Source organism: Cervus canadensis, chromosome 20 (genome assembly GCF_019320065.1).
Source record: "Cervus canadensis isolate Bull #8, Minnesota chromosome 20, ASM1932006v1, whole genome shotgun sequence".
Classification (NCBI taxonomy): Eukaryota; Metazoa; Chordata; class Mammalia; order Artiodactyla; family Cervidae; genus Cervus; species Cervus canadensis.
In genome coordinates, this window is record NC_057405.1 from 56,317,534 (window position 1) to 56,341,580 (window position 24,047).

Genomic DNA, 24,047 nt, shown 5'->3' on the forward strand with positions numbered 1-24,047 from the left:
TTATATTTAAAAAGAAAAATATTAAATTAATAACCTAATCTTCCTCAATAAAATACTGGGGTAGAGGAGGACAAACCAAACCTAAAACAAGCACAAGGAAGAAAATAATAAAGACTGAAGCAGAAATTAATTAGAGGACAGAAAAATAGAGAAAATCAATGAAACCAAAGCCTGACTCTTTGAAAAGATCAACAAAATTGACAAACTTTTTTAGCTAGGTTGACAAAAAAAAAAGAGAGAGAGAAGACTCAAATTACTAGATTCAGAAATGAAAGAGATGACATTAACACCAATCTCAAAGAAATAAAATGGATTATTAAAAATATTACAAATAATTATTGCCAATAACTAGGTAAATTAGAAGAAATGGACAAACTGACAGAAAGAAATAGACAATCTGAATCGACCTAAAGCAAGTAAAGAGATCAAATAGTAATCAAAAAACAAAGGAACCCCAGACTTAAATGGCTTCAGAAATTAATTCTACAAAGCATCTAAAGAAAAATTAAAATCAGTTCTTCACAAAGTCTTGCAAAAAATAAAAATGGAGTGCTATGGACTGAATTGTGTCCCCCTCAAATATTCATATGTTGAAGCTCTAGCATCCCCAGGCAACTATACTTGGAGAGAGGGGCCATAATGAGATAACTGAGGTTAATTAAGGTCTTAAGGGTAGGACGTCAACCCAATAGGACTGATTAAAAAGAAAGTACTGATAAGAGGAAGAGACATGAGTGTGTCTCCCTCTTCATATACATGCACAAAGAGGCAATGTGAGGACACAGAGAAAGTGGCTGCCCACTAGCCAGGAAGAGTGGTATCACTAGAAACTAACCCTGATGACACCTGGATCTCAGACTTCTAACATCCAGAACCATGAGAAAATAAAGTCAAAGCCACCGAGTATGAGGTTTCTATTATGGAAGCCGGGCAGACTAATATAAGGAGGGAATATTTCCCAACTCATTCTATGAGAACACCAATACCCTGATACCAAAACTAGACAAAGACATCACAGGAAAACTAGAGATCAAAGTCTTATTAATATGGATACAAAAATTCTCAACAATATACTAGCAAAACAAATCCATAACATACAGAATAACTTATACATCATGGTCAAGTAGGATTTGTTTCAGGGATGCAGGGTTGGTTGAACATCTGAAAATCAATTAATGTAATACAAGACATCATCCATTACTGTAATACATGACGATGTCCAGTAATGTAATATACAACACTGATAGAATGAAAACCAAAGATCATATGATTATCTCAATAGATGCATAAAAAGCATTTGACAAAATCCAACACTTTTTCATGAGAAAAACACTCAACACACTAGGAATGAAAGGGAACTTCCTTCAACTGAAAAAAGGGGCATTCCACAAAATGCCCTACACTTAACATTATAGTTAATGGTGAGAGACGGGACACTTTTTCTCCTAAAATCAGGAACAACACAAAGATGTCTCTATTCGTGCTACTTCTATTAAACACTGAGTTAGAGGTTCCAGCCAAGGCAAATAGGTAAGGAAAAGAAAAGGCATCTAATTTGGGAAGGAAAAATTAAAACTATCTGTTTATGTAGAAAATTCTAAGGAATCCAATAAAACACTATTGAAATTAAGAGACGAATTCAGCAAAGTTACAGGATACAAAATATGTAAACATCAATTGTACTTTAAGCTATGGTTTTTCCAGTAGTCATGTACAGATGTGAGAGATGGACCATAAAGAAAGCTGAGTGCTGAAGAATTGATGCTTTTGAATTGTGGTGCTGGAGAAGACTCTTGAGAGTCCCTTTTACTGCAAGGAGATCCAACTAGTCAATCCTAAAGGAAATCAACCCTAAATATTCATTGGAAGGACTGATGCTGAAATTCCACTACTTTGGCCACCAGATGCGAAGAGCTGACTCATTAGAAAAGACCCTGATGCTGAGAAAGATTGAAGGCAAAAGGAGTAGGGGGGTGGCAGAGGATGAGACGGTTAGATAGCATCACTGACTCAATGGACATGAATTTGAGGAAACTCCAGAAGATAGTGGAGGGCAGAAGAGCCTGCAATGCTGCAGTCCATGGGGTTGCAGAGTCAGACACAACAGCACACACACACAGAGAAAACTGGGACGCTCACACACTGCTGGTGGGAATGTAAAATGGTACAACCGCTTTGGAAACATCCTGGCTCTTTCTCAAATGGTTAAAAATAAGTTCACCATATGACCCAGCAATTCTATTCCTAGGTATATATATTTCCAAGAGAAATGAAATTTCCACACAAAAACTTATACATGAAGGTTTACAGAAGCACTATTCATAAGAGCCAAATGTGGAAACAACCCAAATAACTATCAGCTGATGAATAGATAAACAAAACATGGCATATCCATACAGCAGAATATTATGCAGGCATAAAAGGGATGAAGTATTGATCCATGCTACAGTGTGAATGAAGCTTGAAATATTATGCTAAATAAAGAAACCAAGCCACAGAAGATCACATATTCAATGATTTCATTTGTATGAAATGTCCAGGATGGGCAAATCTATAGAAACAAAAAAGTAGATTAGTGGTTGCTTAGGACCGGGGGATTGCAGGGGCGGGGTGGGGCTGGGGGTCCTAGCTAAGGGGTGTTCTGTGTTTGAGGTGTGGAAAATGTTCTGCAACTGAGGTGAGAGCTGCACAAATCTGTGACTATACTAGAGCTGTTGAGTTTAAATGGGTGAATTGTATGATATATGAATGATACCTCAATACAGCTATTTTTAAAAACTTATTGCAGAGGCCTCAGTGTTTGGCTGAGCACTCTCACATTCTTGAGAGTGCTATGCAGTCAAGTCTGACACTGCTGGGCCACTAGCACACAGGGACGTGAGAAGCAAAGGGTAGGCACGCGTGCCCTCTGCTCACGTTTTGTGGCTAATGCAGTCCTGCAAGAGGTCTGCAGGAACCTGGAACTCCGCACCTCTGCCTGGATGGCCTCCATTTCATCATCCCTCCTGGTCAGAAGACATCAGCAGGAAGGAGCTGGCTATGAAGCTATGTACTAGGCTGCTTCCTGAATGGAGTGCTGAAGAGGAAGATAAACATTTTTGAGAACCTACTAATATGGCCAGCACATTCCTAGCCAGTCAGCAGCAAGGCTGCCATTCCATTCCCTTTATTGGAAAGTATTCCTCGTCTGGGATACTAATCCTTTCTGTGTCCCCAGTGGCAGGTGCTTTGATGTATGTGAGGAAGCTACTCATAGTGTCTGGCATGGTGCTTGGCATACAGAAGGTGCTCAATAAATATTTATTAAGTAGACATTTGGGCACAAAGGCTGCTATTACAGAGAAGATGCATTAAAATTCAGATTATAAAGAACTAAATATGAATTCTTCATGCAGATGCGTGACAAACAATGAAAAACTCTAAAACATTTATTCTGTTTGTTAAATATTTCAAATCCAAATTAAATATGCCTATGGAAGTCTAACAATCTACAGTAGTAAATGCAGATAATTCACCAGTCTGCACTATGGCTGAAAAATACAGATGCAGATGGAATATTGTTCTCCTATGACAACGTGTGGAGATGCGGAACAAGGGAATGTGGACTGTATTGGTTTAAAAACTGCTGACAACCATGGGTGAGATCAAAGGTAATAAAAGTCAGCTTCTGGGCTATGATCCAAATGAAGTCATCATAAAGTAAAACTGACTTGAGAGAGCGTCAAACAATAGCCCTCTACCTGCAAAGGCTGTGCCAGTGACTCTGAAGGCGGTCAGGTGGACAGCCGTGGAGACGGATCACTAAGCCTCAGACACGGTCCTGCACAGCCTGCAGCTCCCGGGAAGCCCGGGAGAGAGCAGCACGGTCAGGCGCACACACCAGGGTGCAATGCAGAATTGAAGAGATGCATCTGCTCCAGCCCAATTAAAACAGCCTTTCCTCACCTTTACAGATAGGGGTGCTGACACATCACACCGGAGGGTAGAAATAACGGATCCAGTGAAGGCCACCTTTCAACCACAGGACTGAAAAGGACCCCACTGAACACCTTGCCCAACATTTCCTCAAGTGTTAAAATGCGTCCCACTGGCCCACCAGGGGCTGATTCTTGGTGGTACTTAGGTGTATTCGTTTCCTAAGGCTGCAGAAATTACTACAAATCTTGTTACTTCGAACAACAGAAATCTATTCTCTCCTAGTTCTGGAGGCTACAAGTCTGAAATCAAGGTGTTTGCAGGGTCATGCTCTCCGAAGGCTCTAGAAAAAGATCCTTTTTTGCCTCTACCTGCTTCTGGTGACAGCCAGCGATCCATGGTGTTCCCTGGCTGCAGACACAGCACTCCAACCTCTGCCTCTCTTGTCACATGGCATTGTCCCTCTGCGTCTGAATCTGTGTCCAAATTTCTTATAAGGACACCAGTCACTGGATTGGCACCCATCATCCAGTGTGACCTCATCACAACTGGATTACTGCAAAGACCCTATTTCCAAAGAAAGTCCCTTTCACAAGTATCTGCAGTTAGGACTTGAACATGTTTCTTTTTGGAAGACTCAAAAACTGGTGAATGTTATCTTTTTATGGTCATGTATTTTACTGTACAGCAATAAAATATAATTAACCCATCAAACTATGTTTCCACTGATAAGGTAGCACTGCTTGAGATGACTAAAAGCTAAGGTTAAAAGAAACGAATCCACTTAAAGGAATATCTTGAGTAAATACTTCTATAGGTTTCCTCAAACAAAGCAAAAATTGCAAAGGTGGTAAATTAACGGAGGAATGCCTTGAGCTCACTCCAAATTCTCTCTTCAGGCAGGGGTGGTGTTTGAACAGGAAAACAAAGTAAATAGCTGAGCCTCTTATTTAAAAGCTTGCCCAAAGAGATTTTACAGTCTCCTCACAGTTAGGTCATTATGCCACAAACTTCACTGCCTAAAACTTTTTCCTTATATCTAACCCCAGTTCCTATTGCTTCAGTTAAAAAGATGACTGCTGGATACATACAGTTTATACTCTTAAAACCATTAAGCCATCCATCATACAGGGAAGATGAATTACAGGTAAGCAGAACTTCTAGTAGTTTAAGAATTTAATGAAGTGTGGCTCATGAACTGTTTGTTACAAAATGACTATTTGAAAAAGAAGAAGGACCAAACCTATCCTTGGAGACAGAACTACACTTTTCAAGCAGTTTTTCGGATGACTGGGGAGTGAACACCAGATGGGGCCAGCAGACCTGGGATTGTCTGGCGAGAGTACTTTGTGAAGATCCGGTTCCCGCACCCAGACTCATGGCAAACCAGAGGGCTGACAGATTAACACATTCCTGGTCCTTTTCTCCCAGATGAGATGAGAGAGAAAATTCCTTCTCATCTGAAATGATTTGTCTTCTCACCCTGGCAGCTCTCATTAAACAGGAGGCAACAACCCAGCCTCTAGCTAAAGCTGTTTCATCGCTGTGGACACCCGCACAGTAGGGTGAACAAGAGGCACTTAATGTACTTCTCTTCTATAAGCCCTGCCTCTATCCAGGACACCAAGGATGCCACTTGTAAATCATTAAGCCTTTCCTCCCGAAAAAGGACTGATCTGCTTTTGTACGATCACAAGAGTGTGCTTAACTAGAAAGGCACAGGCACAAATGGCTCTCACAGAAGCCTGCCACATTTTCAGGATTTGGTGTCTTGGGAACTTTCAAGAGACTGGTGTGCCTTTTTCGCCTTGGCTCATCTGTGGACTACGGTTTCTCCCAGCTGCTACATAAAAAGTCTGCCTGTTAGCCTGAAGAATCCTCTGCACACTCCATGTGTGCTCAGTCGCTCAGTGGTGTCTGACTATTTGCGACTCCATAGACCCATAGACTGTAGCCCTGAGACCAAACTATGGTGGGGGTAATGAAGATAAGAAAGATTTCTGCTTTATTGACTACGCCAAAGCCTTTGATTGTGTCGATCACAACAAACTGGAAAATTCCTAAAGAGATGGGAATACCAGACCACCTTACCTGACTCCTGAGAAAACTGTATGCAGGACAAGAACCAACAGTTAGAACCGGACATGGAACAACAGACTGGTTCCAAATCAGGGAAAGAGTACATCAGGGACCCTGCTTATTTAACTTATATGCAGAGTACATCACGCAAAACGCCAGGCTGGATGAAGCACAAGCTTGAATCAAGATTGCTGGGAGAAATATCAATAACCTCAGATACGCAGATGACACCACACTTATGGCAGAAATCAAAGAATTGAAGAGCCTCTTGATGAAAGTGAAAGAGGAGAGTAAAAAAGTTGGCTTAAAGCTCAACATTCAGAAAACTAAGATCATGGCATCCGGTCCCATCACTTCAGGGCGAATAGATGGGGAAACAGTGGAAACAGTGACAGACTTTATTTTTTTGGGCTCCAAAATCACTGCAGATGGTGACTGCAGCCATGAAATTAAAAGACGCTTACTCCTTGGAAGGAAAGTTATGACCAACCTAGACAACATATTGAAAAGCAGAAACATTATTTTGCCAACAAAGGTCTGTCTAGTCAAAGCTAAAGCTTTTCCAGTAGTCATATATGGATGTGAGAGTTGGACTATAAAGAAAGATGAGTGCCAAAGAATTGATGCTTTTGAACTGTGGTGTTGGAGAAGACTCTTGAGAGTCCCTTGGACTGCAAGGAGATCCAACCAGTCCATCCTAAAGGAAATCAGCCCTGAATATTCATTGGATGGACTGAAGCTGAAGCTGGAACTCCAATACTTTGGCCACCTGATGCGAAGAAGTGACTCATTGAAAAAGACTGATGCTGGGAAGGATTGAAGGCAGGAGGAGATGGGGATGACAGAGGATAAGATGGTTGAACAGCATCACCAACTTGATGGACACGAGTTTGAGCAAGCTCGGGGAGTTGGTAATGGACAGGGAAGCCTGGTGAGCTGCAGTCCATGGGGTCGCAAAGAGTCGGACATGCTTGAGCGACTGAACTGAACTGAGACTGTAGCCCGCCAGGCTACTCTGTGCATGGAATTCTCCAGGGAAGAATACTGGAGTGGATTGCCATTTCCTCCTCCAGGGGATCTTCCCGACCTAGGGATTAAACCCATGTCTGCTGCATTGGCAGGCGGATTCTTTACCACTGAGTCACCTTGGAAGCCCAAAGAATATTCCAGAAGAGTTCAAACCTACTCAGCCTCAAAGGATACCCCTTTGCTCCTGAATCTGCACCAGGTCTAAGCCTCCTCATTCAGGGAACACAGTTCTAGGGTCTGAGGAGTGGTGACTCCTCCCTCTGCACCCCTGCGGAGGCTGGGGCGGGGTCGGGGGGCGGGGAATGCCCCTGCATCCTCAGCTTCCCAGACACCCAGCACGGCCCAGCCTGCTGAATTTCTGGGTCAACTGAGTGCGTGGAATGTGGAGAACCTCTGAGGAGAAGCAAGAAGAGGCAGAGGGACAGGAGGGAGAAAGCCAAGAGCCAGGAGAGAAAGTCCAAGAGCAGAGGTAGTGGCCAGGGAGTTCCTTTAGGGGGTGCTGGCCCATTTTCACGTAGGACACAAGACCCAACTGCTCACAGTTAAGTGAGTTTGGACTATTTAATTTATTTAAAGTATTTTCATGGCACTTTACTTGGATTCTCTAACCAAACAAAGCCATGAAAAGTGGCGACACCACGATCTGCAAAATTATTTTCAAATAGTATCTCTACATGCAATAATAACCCTACATCCCAGTCTCAGACCCTGTTCTTCCCAGCACTAAATAGTTCTCTCTCTCCCCAGCCCCTCTCTATCTCTTTCTCTCTCTCTCTCTCTCTCTCTCTCTCGCACACACACTCACCCTCCATTCCCCATCTTATTTCCCCACATTAGTCACAACTTTCCAGCTGAAGGAACAGCTGCACAGAGTGAACCCTTTCTTCAGTCATCTCTGCTCCTGGCAGATTGATTGCCAGCAGGTCTGCCCAGCCCAGCCGGCCACACAACTCTGCCCAGGCTGGCAGGAAGGTCAGACCACGGGATCAGTGTCCAGTGAACGCCTTGGCTCTGCTGCTTAATGAGATGGCAGCACCACGGATCCCTAGCCCTGAACCCCAGATTAGAAGAGGAAGTAATACAGTCGGCCTGATTTCACCGCCTCTTGATGAACGGTGTGGTAACTATCCCCCTCTGCTTAACCAGATGCCACCACCTAAGCAGCACAGCCAGCAAGCTCTGAAAAGCAGAGAAAGAGACCTGCAAGGAGAGAAGCAGAAAGAGGAAAGGGGGCAGGTCCCGGTAGGGCTGCCCGCCCCGGCTCAGACACCTGGCTTCCTACCTTGAGCGGCTGCGTCTCTCCACCAGGTGCCTCACACACGCAGGCGCCCGGCACGTGCTCAGTGCTGTGGGAGCCGGGGGGGACCTCTGAGGGACTGCGTGGTGTCAGCAACCCCCAGATTTCCTCTCTGCCTTCCTGCCGCCCTTCGCTGAGGTTCTCACGGAGGTCTGCAGGTTTCCTTCTCTTCAGCTCGGTCCCGCCCCTTGTTCTTGCTCAGATAAGCTCACCGCGTTTTCCCTCAGGGCCCTCTGCGGCCTCTTGCCCCAGCCTCCCTGGTTCAAAGGGCACTGGGCTGCACCACCTATGAGGCTTGGCCTTTCATTCGCCTCAATTAAATTTTCCATTAACTTGGTCTCTAGCCAGTATAGATTTTCCCTTCAAGCTTGTCTCTAAGTTCAGATCGCTCAGCCCTCAGAATCCACCTTATGACTCCCCTCAGGTCCATTCAAGTACATTTATACTTTTCCTCCCTAATGAGATGTACAGAAAGCAACCGTAATTTTAATGCCTGACACCTGAACTTCCTTAGTCCTTTCTAGTGTTGCTGGTTTGCCTGAGACTTTGTTCTTTATGATTTAAGATCTCCTCTCGTGGAAATTTTGCCCAAAGGCAGTTTTGCCCAACGTCGGCCGCTTTAGAACAGTGAATGCCTTTTGAGTCTGCAGAGGAGAGCAGGTTCCCTCTCTGTAGTCTTTTCTTTGCAGCTTTGCCAAAGCCTCCACCCGGAGGCTTATAGGAATTTCCAGGAGGAAGGGAGGGCTCTGGAGAGTGGGGGGCCTTCTGCCATCAAGCTCTGTTCCTTCAACAACTTCTGGGTCTTTCATAGGAAACTGGGGAAACTTAGAGTGACCCTTAATCAGGAAAATGCTGGAGTCCCTGGAATAGAGGACACCATGCAAATTCCGGTTCCAAATGGACATCCTGACTTTTAGGAAAGCGTTCCAGTATTTCTCAAGTGGGCGAAGCAGGCTGCCATGTTGTGAGCATCTCTGTGGACGGGCCTATGTGGCAAGGAATCAATGGCTCGTGGGAAGCGGAATCCTGCCCACAACCACATGAATGAGCTAGGGAGTGGGTCCTTCCTTAGCCAAGCTCTGAGGTGCTTGCCATCTTGCGAGAGACCCACAGCTGGGGAACACGGTCAAGCTGCACCTGAATTCCCGATCACAGAAACTGTAAGATGATATATGTTATTTTAAGCCACTAAATTTTAGGGTAATTTGTCACACAGCAATATATAAATAATACAAGTGGGAAAGGAATAATACATTCCTCTTAACTCTGCATATCTAGGTTAGAAGTTACAATTATTAATTCAATAGCAGTTAGGATGTATATGCTATAGAATATCTAATTCTCTGTCAGGGAGTTTATTGGATTCTTTTTTTTTCTCCCATAATCAAAGGGTTTGCTACTTATGTCTGAGACCCAGAAATGACCCACTAAAAGTCTGTGGAGTTTATCTTAGAAGATTACTGGTTTCCAAAGTTGCTTCAATTCCTCTTGACAAGGTTTAGCATTTTATTCCTAGTTCTAATACATGGTCAGTAGATACTAGTGTGGATAACCTGCAGCTATTACCTTAGAACCCACCACAGAGGGTACAGGTCCAGAGGAGCAGCCCAAAAGATAGTCTCCAGTTACAGCTCCTATGGGCCCTGGAGATTTGGGGATGGCCACATCTCACATACTCTTACATCACAGGCAGGAGCCTCTTTGGACAGGCCTGCCAGAGTCACAGAAGGCCTTCTGCAGCTGACCCAGATGTCCCCAGCATGATCTCCAGTTTAAGAGTGGCTCATGGGGAGCTAATGGGTAGGGGTGTCACCTGAAGGATGGTTAGCTTCATGGAACAAAGGAAAAGATTTCCAGTAGATTTTGTTATTTGAAGAGAGGCATGGGGCTGGGGTAGGGGTATCTTTTGGATAATTCCTGAGGCTAGCCTTATGGGAAGAAAGAGTCTACACCACCTCTTTTTTGACAGCCTCTTTTTCTCCTCCTTACTCCCTCTTAGCAAGAGCTCTCCCAAACAGGAGAAAGCCTATTAGGGATTTACAACCATCATCATTCTGCTCCTCAAGTCTTGGGTGTCTTTAATCCACAACATGACTTTATTTGTGACCTTGAAAGAGGAGCATTATCTTCATTTCTTTTTGTTTCACTTTAACATTAAAATATTACCAAATTGGTCAACATGATTCAATACTGGGTTATTTATCTCATATTGGAAGTACCTTGAGTGACTTCCTTGGTGGTCCAGTGATTAAGACTCTGTGCTACCAATGCAGGGGGCTGGGGTCCATCCCTGGTCAGGGAACTAGATTCTACATGGCGTAACTAAGAGTTCGCCCGCTGCATCTAAAGATCCCACAGGCCAAAACTAAAAGAGACTGCATGCCTCAACAAAGATCGAAGATCCCGTGTGTCGCAACTAAGACCTGGTGCAGCCAAGTAAATAAGTAAAATACCTTGGAAGGTTCCAACAACTTAATTGGAACATTCATTCATTCATTTAACCAATAATTATTGAATCTTTGTGCTTCCTCAATATCTGTAGGATTTGAAAGAGAACCTAAGCCTTATAATGCAAAAGAATTCAATAAATTGCTGAACATTGTAAAAATCTATTTCAGATTCTACAAAACCCAGTGTTTTACTTAGAGGTTACATTTTTCCCTTTTAGCTCAGTGTTTTAAAAAGTACAGACACCCAGCAACCCCACTCCTGGGCATACACACTGAGGAAACCAGATCTGAAAGAGACACGTGTATCCCAATGTTCATCACAGCACTGTTTATAATAGCCAGGACATGGAAGCAACCATTCGTCCAAGCAGACGAATGGATAAGGAAGCTGTGGTACATATACACCATGGAATATTACTCAGCCATTAAAAAGAATTCATTTGAATCAGTTCTAATGAGATGGATAAAACTGGAGCCCATTATACAGAGTGAAGTAAGCCAGAAAAATAAAGACCAATACAGTATACTAACGCATATATATGGAATTTAAAAAGATGGTAACGATAACCCTATATGCAAAACAGAAAAAGAGACACAGATGTACAGAACAGACTTTTAGACTCTGTGGGAGAAGGCGAGGGTGGGATGTTCTGAGAGAACAGCATTGAAACGAGTATACTATCAAGGGTGAAACAGATCACCAGCCCAGGTTGGATGCATGAGACAAGTGCTCAGGGCTGGTGCACCGGGAAGACCCAGAGGGATGGGACGGAGAGGGAGGCGGGAGGGGGGATCGGAATGGAGAGCACATGTAAATCCATGGCTGATTCATGTCAATGTATGGCAAAAACCACTACAATATTGTAAAGTAATTAGCCTCCAACTAATAAAAATAAATTAAAAAAATAAATAAAAAGTACAGACAGTATACTTTCATGAATGATATCATTGAAAATAGAATAAATAGCTTTTCCTAAATGGACTCATACAGGCATACAAGCAGAATTAAGATCAGGAATTCTACTCTGGCAATCGCTCCCTCTCCCATACTCTAAGAGCTCTGGCTGGGCTTCTCCTGGACCTATCTGTCTAAAAATACAGGAAGGACTTTGTATTTACTGCAGAACTTGTGGACATTCTTTTTTTTTCCTGTGGCATATGGCACTTCCTTGACCAGAGATTGAATCTATGCCCCTTGCATTGGAAGTACAGAGTCTTAACCACAGGCCTGCCAAAGAAGTCCTGGACATTCTCCTTTTCACGTGTCCATCAAAACTCTCTCAAAGATTCTTTAAAACTGAGCTTGGCACTGATACTCTTCTCTCCTTCCAAATGACCCCAATTTCAACACATGACTTGAAAATCAAATCGCTCATTGTGCTCACATGGCCTGTGGCTATAACAGGATGAACACAGCTCTGAAATATTCTGATCATTGGCCTGCACATGCCTTCCTTCATTTCTCTTTTTGTAACCCCATCACTTCTTATATTATTTAAAATACTGGGTCAAACCATGCCTGGGGCTTCCCAGGTGGCTCAGTGGTAAAGAATCCACTTGCCAATGCAGGAGATGCAAGAGACACTGGTTTGATCCCTGGGTCTGGAAGATCCTCTGTAGTAGGAAATGGCAACCCACTCCAGTATTCCTGACTGGGAAATCCCATGGACAGAGGAGCCTGGTGGGCTACAGTCCAAGGGGTCACAAAGAGTTGGACACGACTGAGTGACTGAGCAAGCAAACCATGCCTAGTATTGGGGGAGCAGGCCACTTTGTGTGTATTCTGTAGGGATGAGGAAGTTCTCCTGGTGTCTGGGATGATAGGTTTTGCCTGTCCTGTGGATGTCATCCAGCAACGATGCAACTAGGGCACGAGAATAAGGATAAGACACTTGCGGCCAAGATATTAACCCAGAAAGAGAAAGGATAACTGATCAACCGAGAGTTCAGATTCTGCCTAGATTTTGCTAAGTGGGCATTGGTGTTTGTTTTGTTCATTTACATCTTTGCTAGAAGAAGAGACACAAGGGTACCACAAGCCACTTGTGAACATCCACTTTGTGTGGTCACACTTCTGAGCCAGGAAACAGGACATATACCCCACTCAGGGGGTGTTGGGTAATGGGGCCCTATCAATAGGCTTGGGAGGAAAAGCAAAGTGCCAGGGAGGAGACCTGGGTTCAGTTTCTACCTCGCTGCTCCCTTTCCGGTTGGCTTTGAACAAATGGCCTCAGCTCTGCAGGCATCACAAGTAGAGGGAACTCAGAAAACATTTGCTGTCTGACCATATGGATGTTTCTATATTATGGAACTCATGCCACTTGGTACCGCTCTATTGCCTTTTAGAAATAAACAACCTTTTGGAAAGAGATATTCTCCGGATAGTCATTCTTTTGAAGAGCTATTACATTAGACAAATTTGTAGTTCAACAAGGAAGCAGATTTGATTTCTAGATGCTGGGTATGCAGAAGGTACTGTGCATGTCTGTTACTCCAAGAGTTTTCTGGTGCCTGTCTCCAAGACCACCAGCCAAGGAAGAAAATAAAAAGAGTCAAGAATCAAGGCCTTCCTCATTTCCCACCCTCACCATTTGTGTATCAAAAAGGCTCCTCAACAAAAAGTAAACAATTTGTTCCCATCAAGTCAAACCTTCAGAAGGCAGGAAACCAATCACTAAATGAGATCTCGCAAAAGACTTCAGCTATCACATTTGTGGTTTCCAAAGAAGATCTCCCCAACGCTTGGTGAGCACAGTTCGTTCTGTTATGTCACACTGAATTGGAGACAGTAAAATGTTTACTGTGGACTTATGTTTCAGGCTGTCCTCAAGTCCCCGCCCTCAAGTCTACCTGGGGAGTTGAGGTCTGGACCCGGACTCTAGCGGTATAAGGCAGAATTAAGAGCCAGGAATGCTGTGCAGACAAGGGTCTGAGAGAATGGATCCCTAGGGTTTTCTAGGGATTCTGGGAAGCCAGGAAGGCAACAGAGACCCTCCTGCCAGGGCAGGTCGGGCCACACTGAGAAATGTGCCAGTCATCATTCTTTTCTTTCTTTCACCTTCTTCCCCAGCACTGCAAACCTTCTCACCGGCATTTTCACCTCTGCCACTTTGCCCGACAACTCTGCCCCCTCACACCCATGGACAGCTCACCCAACTCATCCTCAGCGTCAATGCTTCTACAGGGCGGCAGCACCCTAGAGTAGACAGGTGTATTTTACTGAAAACCTGACATAAATTTCCCTCTGTGAGTAGGACTCCATCAGCACACACCTTCTCATTCCTTGTGTTCCTAAGCAGCAATGGCACAGGACATCCCCTGGGAGCCTGTCAGAAACACAGGCTCTCAGCCCACTCCAGCCATCCTGAGCCAGAGTCCATATTTCATCAAGATGCCCGGGTGGGTCCAGGGCACAGTCAAAGAGGAGAAGCACTGGCTAAAGCTTACTTATAACTGAGACCCTTTTCCCCCAACATTCAAAGTGAAGTTGCTCAGTCGTTTACGACTCTCCGCAATCCCACTGATAGACTGTAGCCTACCAGGCTCCTCCATCCACAGCATTTTCCAGGCAAGAGTACTGGAGTGGGTTGCCATTTCTTTCTCCAGGGGATCTTTCCGACCCGGGGATCGAACCCAGGTCTTCCACATTGCAGGCAGACGCTTTACCCTCTGAGCCACCAGGGAAGCCACCATTCAAAGGTAAAGTAAAATTGTTATCAAATCCAAATCCAGAACCAAAAATGTTATCAAATCCATCTTTTTGCTTCCACTTTCCTAAAGCACCCAGAGAACTGCTCTCCACCTGATAACATGAACATTTGGCTATCAGTTAACAGACATAGAGGAAAATGACTGAACTTCCCAATCTCAAGCCAAGAACTCCACGGTCCAGACTGAATTCAGGCAGCTGAGTGGGTCTGAAGCTGGTTTTCCCTGAACACAAGAGAAAGGTCATTTGGTGAGAGAGTTTATATTTGAAAGCTCTGAGGAAGAGATTTGGAAGAAGCACACTCTCTGCTCCGCTATGAGCCCTTCTACCTTGGTATACTCATCTTCCCTTCTGGGGGATCCAACCACAGGGCTCCTGGGGGCCCTCACCTCTTACTGTCTGCGGCTGTTTTCTGCCACTCCCAGCTGTGACTCTCAGCTTGGAAGGGACCAGGGAGGACATCTTGCTCTTACATCCTCTAGATGTCCAAGTTCAGCCTGATGGCCCTGACAAGTGGACATCTTCTTTTGTCACCAGTAAAGAGGAGATCACATCATCCAAGAAGCTCCATCTACTTCTAAATAGTTTTGACTTTTCAAAGAAGTTCTTTACAAAGTCAACGCCACCTGACTCCCGAGGGAGCCCTCTTCTGAGAGTTCCATTTTGTTATTCAGTTGCCAAGTCCTCTACCTGGGAGAGTATTTGTTACATACATACTTCTCAAACTTTAATGTGTCTTTAAATGCCTAGGATCTGTTGCGAAGGAGTGAGGGAGGGCTGTTGAGCTTTTTGTTTCTCAGCTGATGGTGATACTCCCTGACCAGAATTTGAGTGACAAGACTTGAAGGTTAATTAAGTATATCTTCAGGACCATAAAGAACAAATCCATGTGACCTGCTGTCACATCCTAGAACAGAAAATCATTTCTTCCCCAAATCATCCTTTTCTTTTTAAAACCACAAACATCTTAGTTTCTTTGACAGTTCCTTGTGTGTCCTGGCTTTGTATTTTCTTAACTGTCTGATGTACTGTCTTCTGGAAATGCTCTAATGAATGCTAACAAACCCTCTAACTGTGTGGCACCAAGCCTGGAACACTCCAGCTTTGAATGAACAACCTTGAGGCAGAGCAGGATCTGGTTCAAATGAGTTCAAGACTATATGATCTTGTTTAGGAATGACATGGATACGAAGCCTTAAGTCAACAAAGACCTCCAGCCCTTCCCTCATAAATACACGTGCCTTTCTTGCCACATTGGTGGGAAAGTGGGTAATAAACTAATTCCTCATCCAAGGTAATAATAACTTGATATGTTATCCTTTAAGGGAACTTTGGGGCTTCCCAGGTGGCACTAGTGGTAAAGAACTCACCTGCCAATGCAGGAAACATAAGAGACACAGGTTTGATCCTTGGGCCAGGAAGATCCCCTGGAGAAGGGCATGGCAACCCATTTCAGTATTCTTGCCTTAAGAATCCCATTGACAGAGGAGCCTAGTGGGCTACAGTCCATAGGGTCATAGAGTTGGACATGACTGAAGTGACTTAGCACACACACAAGGGAACTTTGACAAGGCAGTCCTAAAGAGGCAATGTCTTATTCTCAAGGCAAACTCTTTAATGGTATCATCCTAGGCCCCACGCAGACAGGTAGGAGAGACATGTGCCAGGGGGCTGCTCAGAGCCTACCATGCCATCGCTGCTTCTTCCACCCTTCCTGAAGCCCCTAGACACAGCACTTGGTCCTGTAACACCTAGGGCATGAGGAGCAATTTCCACAAAGTTGGTTGATCTGGAGCAATTCATTTTTTCAAAGCATCCATGGGCTGGGGAAAGGTTCTTGATGACAACTGAAGTCATTGCTTCCAAAGCCAAGACAACTAGGAAGGAAATCAGCTTTAGGTAGAAATACTTGCCCCAGTCAAGGGAAGAAACAAGGCGGCTACTTCCAGGAAAAAGACAGGAACTTCACTCAGCATGGTGAGTTTGGAAGGGGAGAGAATATGGTGGAAACCAAGGCAAGGGGTTCCTCAATGATCACGAAAGGAAAGCTGGAGCGGGGTTCCTGGGACAGGATGTTAAAATGAAACTATTTTGGTTTTAGTTTTAGCTGAAGTTGCAAGACAGTAGGCTCCCCATACGAGAGTCAAGTGTGGAAATCTTGCAAAAAGAGATGGGGGTTGTGGGAAGCCAGTTTTACAGTTGTAGAGGACCACCCACGTGCAGCCTGCACAGCTGCAGAGGTTGAAACGCAGGGTGAATAGAAGATGAATTGTGGAGAAAAAACTGTCCCACGTGTTCCCATGGGCTTCAGTGTGGCCCTGTGGATAGCTTGATCTCTGACCCTGGAGCTCAAGAGACAGAAAGTATTATTGTTTCATCTCCATGAGAAAAAATGTCTGATGGAAGAACAAAGGAGAGGTGGCTGCAGAGATCAGCCTGCATGCCCTAGATTTGTTTGGGCAAAGGATGTGTGAGTGTTTCTAAGAGACCAGATCTGAAGTGAGATTAGCTTAGATCCTTTCTACGGGACTATCTGGAGTCACAGGGGGCCTCAGGAGAGAGAAGCCAGAGATTTACCTGCAGATGCCTTGAGGCTGTGGGAAGAACTGTAAATGACCAGCCAGAGACGAGTTACCTTTGTCTTTGACAAAGGAACATGCAGATGAGAGATGGGGGAATCTCCAAAGGACCCATGGAAACAGTGTCAGATTTCATTTTCTTGGGCTCCAAAATCAATGCGGATAGCGACTGCAGCTACGAAATTAGAAGATGCTTCCTCCTTGGAAGAAGAGCTATGACCAACCTAGACAGCATATTAAAAAGCAGAGACATTACTCTGCCAACAAAGGTCCATATAGTTAAAGCTATGGTTTTTCCAGAAGTCATGTATGTGTGTGAGAGTTGGGCCATAAAGAAGACTGAGCACTAAAGAATTGATGCTTTCAAACTGTGGTGCCGGAGAAGACTCTTGAAAGTCCCTTGGACAGTAAGGAGATCAAACCAGTTAGTCCTAAAGGAAATCAACCCTGAATATTCATTGGAAGGACTTATGCTGAAGCTGAAACTCCAATACTTGGGGCACCTGATGTGAACAGCTGACTCATTGGAAAAGTCTCTGATGCTGGGACAGATAGAGGTGAAGAGGAGAAGGGGACGATACAGGATGAGATGGTTGGATGGCATCACTGACTCAATGGACATGAGTTTGAGCAAACTCAGGGAGACAGTGAAGGACAGGCAAGCCTGGAGTGCTGCAGTTCACGGGGTCGCAAAGAGCTGGACACGACTTAAGCGACTGAACAATAACAGCAAGAGCCCACAGGATGAAGAATCAGCTTGAAACATCCACTAGAACCAAGGGGCCCCATGCCAGCTCCCAGTGGGATTAGTCAAGCAAAAACTCTCCTACCTCTTGTCTCTCCTCCTTCCCTCACTCTGATCAGGAAGGATTTGGAATCACTGTTAGCTTCATACAGAAGGGGCAAAAACAGAGGACTAGGCAGGAGGTGGGAGAAGGCAATGGCAACCCACTCCAGTTCTCTTGCTTGGAAAATCCCATGGACAGAGGAGCCTGCTAGGCTGTAGTCCATGGGGTCGCTAAGAATCAGACATGACTGAGCGGCTTCACTTTCCCTTTTCACTGTCATGCATTGGAGAAGGAAATGGCAACCCACTCCAGTGTTCTTGCCTGGAGAATCCCAGGGACGGGGGAGCCTGGTGGGCTGCCATCTGTGGGGTCCCACAGAGTTGGACACGACTGAAGTGACTTAGCAGCAGCAGCAACAGCAACAGGTAGGAGGTGAAGAGAAGCCAACCATACCTTCATTTGCTGCTGCAGGCAACTGGCCCAAAGCAGGACTGTGCTGGGAATGGGGAATAGTTACATCTTTGAGTGAAATTTAAAGTTTGATGATCACACTGACCTGCATATTAACTATTCACTAAAGAATATTTTGTTTTCTGAAAGTAGCCAGGAAAGGCAGGAGATCTGCCCTAAATTTCATCCATGGACAGGGAATAAGTGGTCTCACAGGTGACATTTATTTCAAGGAGAATGGGAGACATGAGCTCTATGACTTTATGATTATGTCCCATAGGTCATTGCTTATTCAATGTAACAATGACTTAAGAGTTTGTCAAATGAAATCAGTCATCTGCTGTTCTCATTGCAAGTTTCATTGGAAGATACATTAGCTTTACAATATGTTTCTGAGTCAACCAAGGTTTATAGGAGAGGCCAGATTCATAGACTGTCAGAACCAGAAGGTTATACATGAGCAACTCAACCCCTCATTTCACACAGGAAACTGAGGCCCAGAGACATGAGAAGACTTTCCTAAGTTCAGATATATAGAGACATCAAGTAAACACAGAAGTGTATAGCATCTGCTCACACAGGCTATATTTAATTAGGTACCTTTCTTTGTAAAGGCCAGATTTTTTCCTGTTTCCCAGGTCTCAGAGTTTAGAGTAAAATTATAGACAAGGTTCTTGACATTATATGAGAAAAATCTATGCTAAGAATCTTTCCTGATGTCCTCCTAGGCTTAAAATATAGCCACTCTGATTATAAGTATCCTTCTGCTGAACTCTATAAACCTGCCTGTGAGCACATAACTGCAAATGTATTGGTTTTTTCATTATTCACACTGGTCACTCAATACCTCAAAAACTTCCTAAGCTCACATATTTGCCTTATTCTAAGACAGGGTCTCTCTCACAAGGTACTTGGAGCAGGAAAAGGGTCAGCAAATGTTTGCAGAATGACATAATGGCTAGATTTCAGTTTCACTATCTATGTGTTCTTTATGTATCAACAACACTGATTCCAGAGAAAGGAAAAAGGCAACATGCCTGCTCATCCTTGAAACCTGAAATCTAGAATCTGGACTCATGTTCAACTTTTTGCAAGTCCATAACTCAGGGCCACTATGTGGGGGATGAGCAGCTCCCACTGGCACCTAGCCCATTGGGCAGACAGTGGTGTGGCAAGTTTGTCCATGTGGACTTGCCCTTCCCACCAACCACTTTCCTACACTGAGCTATTCTGGGGCTGGTGGTACAAAAGGCATTCAGCCCCTGGGATACCTTCTGTCCTGTGATGAGGGAGAAACACTAAGTCTCACTGGAGGACATATATGACTCATGGCCAGGTCAAATTCCTGCCATGATAGACACTCTATTACATTTTTTATTGACCTGGGTAGGAACCTGAGACCCCCAGACAGGACCAACATAATCAGTTCATTAGCCCTTGTTCCTTCAGGATTTCTTTGTTACTTAGCTTAGTAGTCCTTCAATTATTCGACAATGATGAATAAATGCCCAAGAGTCTTAATTAGAGGAGAAGAAAAAAGATCACTCACTACGAGTGATGCGGTCTCAGTGTCTACATTCTAAAAACATAGGCCTAAAAGTTACAATGTCAGCTCTCACCAGCTGGAGCCATCTCTTCCACTGCAGCCTGGGTGGGGACCATCGAGGTGTCCTTGGTCCTAGCTGGCTCTCGCTGTGTCTCAGATGCCCAGAGGGGCAGCTCATGAACCTCTAGCAGAGGGAGGGAACCTCTAGCTCCTAGAGTTCCCAGGAGCCCCCTCAGTGGCAGCCTCATCTGCCCTGGGAGGGCGGGGACACCTGGAACCACCTGCAGGCCCCAGAGGACAGACCGCAAAAGCCTACCTGACTCCATCCTGCCTTCCTGGCTCTCCAGGGCATTGTCAGAGGCGCTGGTGCCCCTGGGGAAGGGCTGGTGGCTGAAGAGGTCGTCACATAGGAGGCTTCGGCACAGCTTGGTGAGGAAGCGGAGGACGTACCCGACGCTATTCACCACAGGCAGGCTCCGCAAGTGCTGCTTCCCATCAAAGGAGGCAGAGACTGGAAAAGCAGACACAGCTACTCAGAGCAGGACCCTGGAGAAAGCCACACGCCCGTCAGCCCTGGGGGACAGGGCTTGGTGTGGTCAGTTCTGCTGTGCTTTAAACCAAGTTTTGTTTGGATTGCACCTGTTTTTTCACTAACATCCTGTTTCAGTTCCAGGATCTCATTCAGGAGATCACACTGGCTGTACATGTTGCGTGAACTTGGTATCCTCGGGTCTATGACTGTTTCTCAGTCTTTCCTTGTTTTTCGTGATCTTGACAGTCTTGAAGAGTACTGATCACGTAGTTTGTCAAATGTTCCTCAATTTGGTTTGTTTGACATCTTTCTCAAGATTTGACTGGGGTTATGGTTTTTGGGGGGCTTTCCTGATGGCTCAGACAGTAAAGAATCCACCTGCAATGCAGGAGACTGTGGTTCGATCCCTGGGTTGGGAAGATCCCCTACAGAAGAGAATGACAACCCACTCCAGTATTCTTGCCTGGAGAATTCCATGGACAGAGGAGGCTGGTGGGCTACACTCCAAGGGGTCGTAAAGAGTTCGACACAAGTGGGCAACTAACACTCACTTGCACATGAGTTTTTGAGAAGGAAGACTGCAGAGGCAAAGTGCCCTTCTCCTTGCATCAGATAGATGCATGACATCTGGGATGTTAACCTTCATCTCCTGGCCAAGAAAGTGTTTGCTATGTTTCTCCACTGTATTCTTCATATTCTGTTCCTGGGAAATAAGTCACACGGTCCTACCCACATTCAAGGGCAATGGAGGGATTAAGCTCTACCTCCTGAAGGGGGAACAGTCCCTATATAATCTGAAATTCTTCCATAAGGAAGACTTGTCCCTTCTCCTCCACTTGTTTATTTGCTTATTCATTAATATCAGTGTAGACTCAATATATTTATTTTGTACTGCGGGTTGTCCAATACTATGTTATTTATTTTACTGCTAAATTACTCCAGTTTTTATCTTTTGGGAGATTGCAGATTAACTCCTGCATCCCTATGACACACCCTCACTCTTTAAGCAACTCTAGATAAACAGACATGGATCAAAGGTGGGTCTTGATAGATGTCTGTATCTAGATGTGTGTGTGTGTGTGTGTGTGCGTGTGCGCATGTGTGTGCATGTGTGTGGTCAGTCCCTTCAGTAGTGTCTGACTCTTTGCAACCCTATGAACTATAGCCTGCCAGGCTCCTCTGTCCACCGGATTTTCCCAGCAAGAATACTGGAATGGGTTGCTATGCCTTCATCCAGGGTATCTTCTCGACCCAGGACTGAACCCACATCTCCTGCACTGCAAGCAGATTCGTCATGCCACCGGGAAGCCCATATCTAGATATATATGTGTATTCAAATAAAAACGAGTTCATACTGAGGTGTCCAACTCTAACCCAGTGTTCAGGGTTCATTCAGCCTTCCGGGGAGGAGTCTTTATAAAAGAACTCCAACGGTGTTCTCTCTGCAGTGATGCTAGATCACACTCAATTTCTCTAGGGCTACCAGAATTTTGAAGAAACACCCAGTTCCTCCAACTGAGAACTTGTTTCTTTGTGTAATCCTCCTCACAGAATGCTGTTGCCACAGGAAGCTCACACACCAGCTCCAGTGTGGGGAACACATGAGAAGATCCCCAGCAGGACATTCCGCTCCCCTCCTCCCCCAGGCTCTGCCTTCCGTGCCCACATGTGGAAGCTAGCCTGGACTTTTATAGTCTTGATCCCAAAGGCTAGCACACTGCAAGGGCTGGGACAGGGCGACCAGAGCTAACTGTGATTTCAAAACTGAAAAACAAACTGTCACACACACACACATACACCCATTTAAATTAGAAATAAAAAGAAACATTTCTTTTGTGTAACTTTTTATAATTTAACAAGAGCTTTCATGTCTATCACCTCATTTATGCCATCTGACTGTCCTGTGAGGACAGTGGGAAGAAGGTTATGATCCCATAATGTAGATGAGGAAACTGAGGAAGCCTGGAGTGTTTTTTCCAGCTCCTGTGGCCTCTAAGTGGCACTTGCCTGTCACTTTAATACTCCATAATAATGACTCTGATTGGGAGAGTGAGCAGAGAGCTGCCGAGGTGCTCAGTAAGGAGGATCTTGACCTCTGGGACATGCTGGAAATTCCCTCTTGCGGGGGAGGTGTGGGGGGTGGGGAGGGGGCGGGCACTGCTGCTCACCTCCCATACCTTAAAAGACTATGTGAGATGGAGACTGACCACACAGCAGGAGGGTCTGGGGCATCAGGCCTGTGCCTTAGATCAGCGTGTACACATTTCCAGATATTCCTGGAAGCTCACAGTGGGAAAAATCCCACCTCCTGGAAGCAGACGTGTAATATGTGAGATCACAATAGCCAGCCCTCTGGGAGAACATGGCTAAGGCAGAGCACCCCAACAGGTGTGCTAGGAATGGGCCGTGGTACTGTGACATGGATCCCCTCAGCCTCTGGGGTGGCCCGAGGCCCAACCATGGCAGTTAGAGTTCTTCGGGTCCATGATGCCTGCACTAGTGTCAGCATTTTCTACAAGTTGTGCCCACGGGGATGTTTAAAAAGCAGTGTCTGAAGGCTCAGGTTCTAGGTGGAGAGTGGGGGAGTCTGGGTGTTTCTCCTTAAGCCCCTCCCTAAACCACCTTGGAGCAATCGTCACCTTGCTGGGTTTCCACATCACCACCAGAAATGTCGAAGACCACTGTGCTGCTTCACAGCCTCAAGGAGGAGGCTCCTCAGTGCCACTGCATTCTCCAAGACCAGGCACTCCACTCTGGCCTTCCTGGGAATCCCTCTGCCAAGGGAAACTTGGCAGGGTTCTGCCTGCTCGGGCGTTGGTGCCAGGCTCTGCAGAACCTCCTCGCCAGTGCTGAGGCCCCTGAGGCCACAGAAGGGCTGAGCAGCAGACCAGGGAGTTAGGGGTCTGCTCTCCCAGCACAGAGGGCAGGGCCACAGAGAACCTGGGTGGGATTCACTCAAGAGGGAGGGTCACAGAGTGCAGGAAGAGCTTTCTCTGAGCACTGGTCTGCGTCTTGAGCTCTGCTGTTTAGCCAGGAAAAGGACAAGGCTTTCAACCTCAGAGGGCAGTCCAGGTTCAAGAACTTGGCTCTCAGATCAGGAAAGAGCAGCCAAGGAGCCCTCAGAGGTCTAACAGTGGGACTCTCCTCTTGGATCCCTCTTGATGCAGTTCTTCTTCCTCCTGTCTTCTGCCCACATTGGCTGGAGTCTCTTAGAAGTCACCCCAGGTCAGACACATGCACCCAGACCTCGCCAAGTTCTGTTTTAATCAGTTACCAGCAAGACAGACCCAGCTTCCTGCTCAGAGGGAGCTCCAGAAGGAGGTATGAGTCAGGATGAGCTGGTGAAGCTGCTCTGCAAGCCCTGGGGATTGTCCAGTAAAACACTCATGCTTTGGTTTTACAGGACACAGCCACATTAGAGGCCCCTCTCTCGAACCCTCTCTTAGCCAGCCAGCAGGGTCACCTATACTGCCCTGTGGCTGGAAAGCTGTCTCCCTTTCGCCTGGTGATATGAAGGCTGTGTCCATGATGCTGGGCCAGAGAAGACACCAGGCTCTCCTCTTGGGTTCAAAGCATCTTGCAAAGGTCTGGAGCTCCCAGGGCTTAAGGGCAGGTGGTGACAACCACTGTAGACGTGGAGAAGACAGACAGAGTCTCTGTCGGGGGAACATCT

General features: G+C 45.5%; 1 protein-coding gene across 7 annotated transcripts in view; it reads right to left on the reverse strand.

The window, feature by feature from the left end:
* Positions 1-24,047, reverse strand: part of SCML4 (Scm polycomb group protein like 4) — a 104,522-nt gene that overhangs the window by 17,072 nt on the left and 63,403 nt on the right. For 6 of the 7 annotated variants that reach the window (XM_043439514.1, XM_043439512.1, XM_043439510.1 and 3 more), the window contains one exon: positions 20,159-20,353. In XM_043439514.1, coding sequence (XP_043295449.1) covers positions 20,159-20,353 — 195 coding nt within the window. Of the gene's footprint in view, positions 1-8,305; positions 8,575-20,158; positions 20,354-24,047 lie in introns of those variants that run through there. The other variant, XM_043439516.1, reaches the window with a different exon arrangement.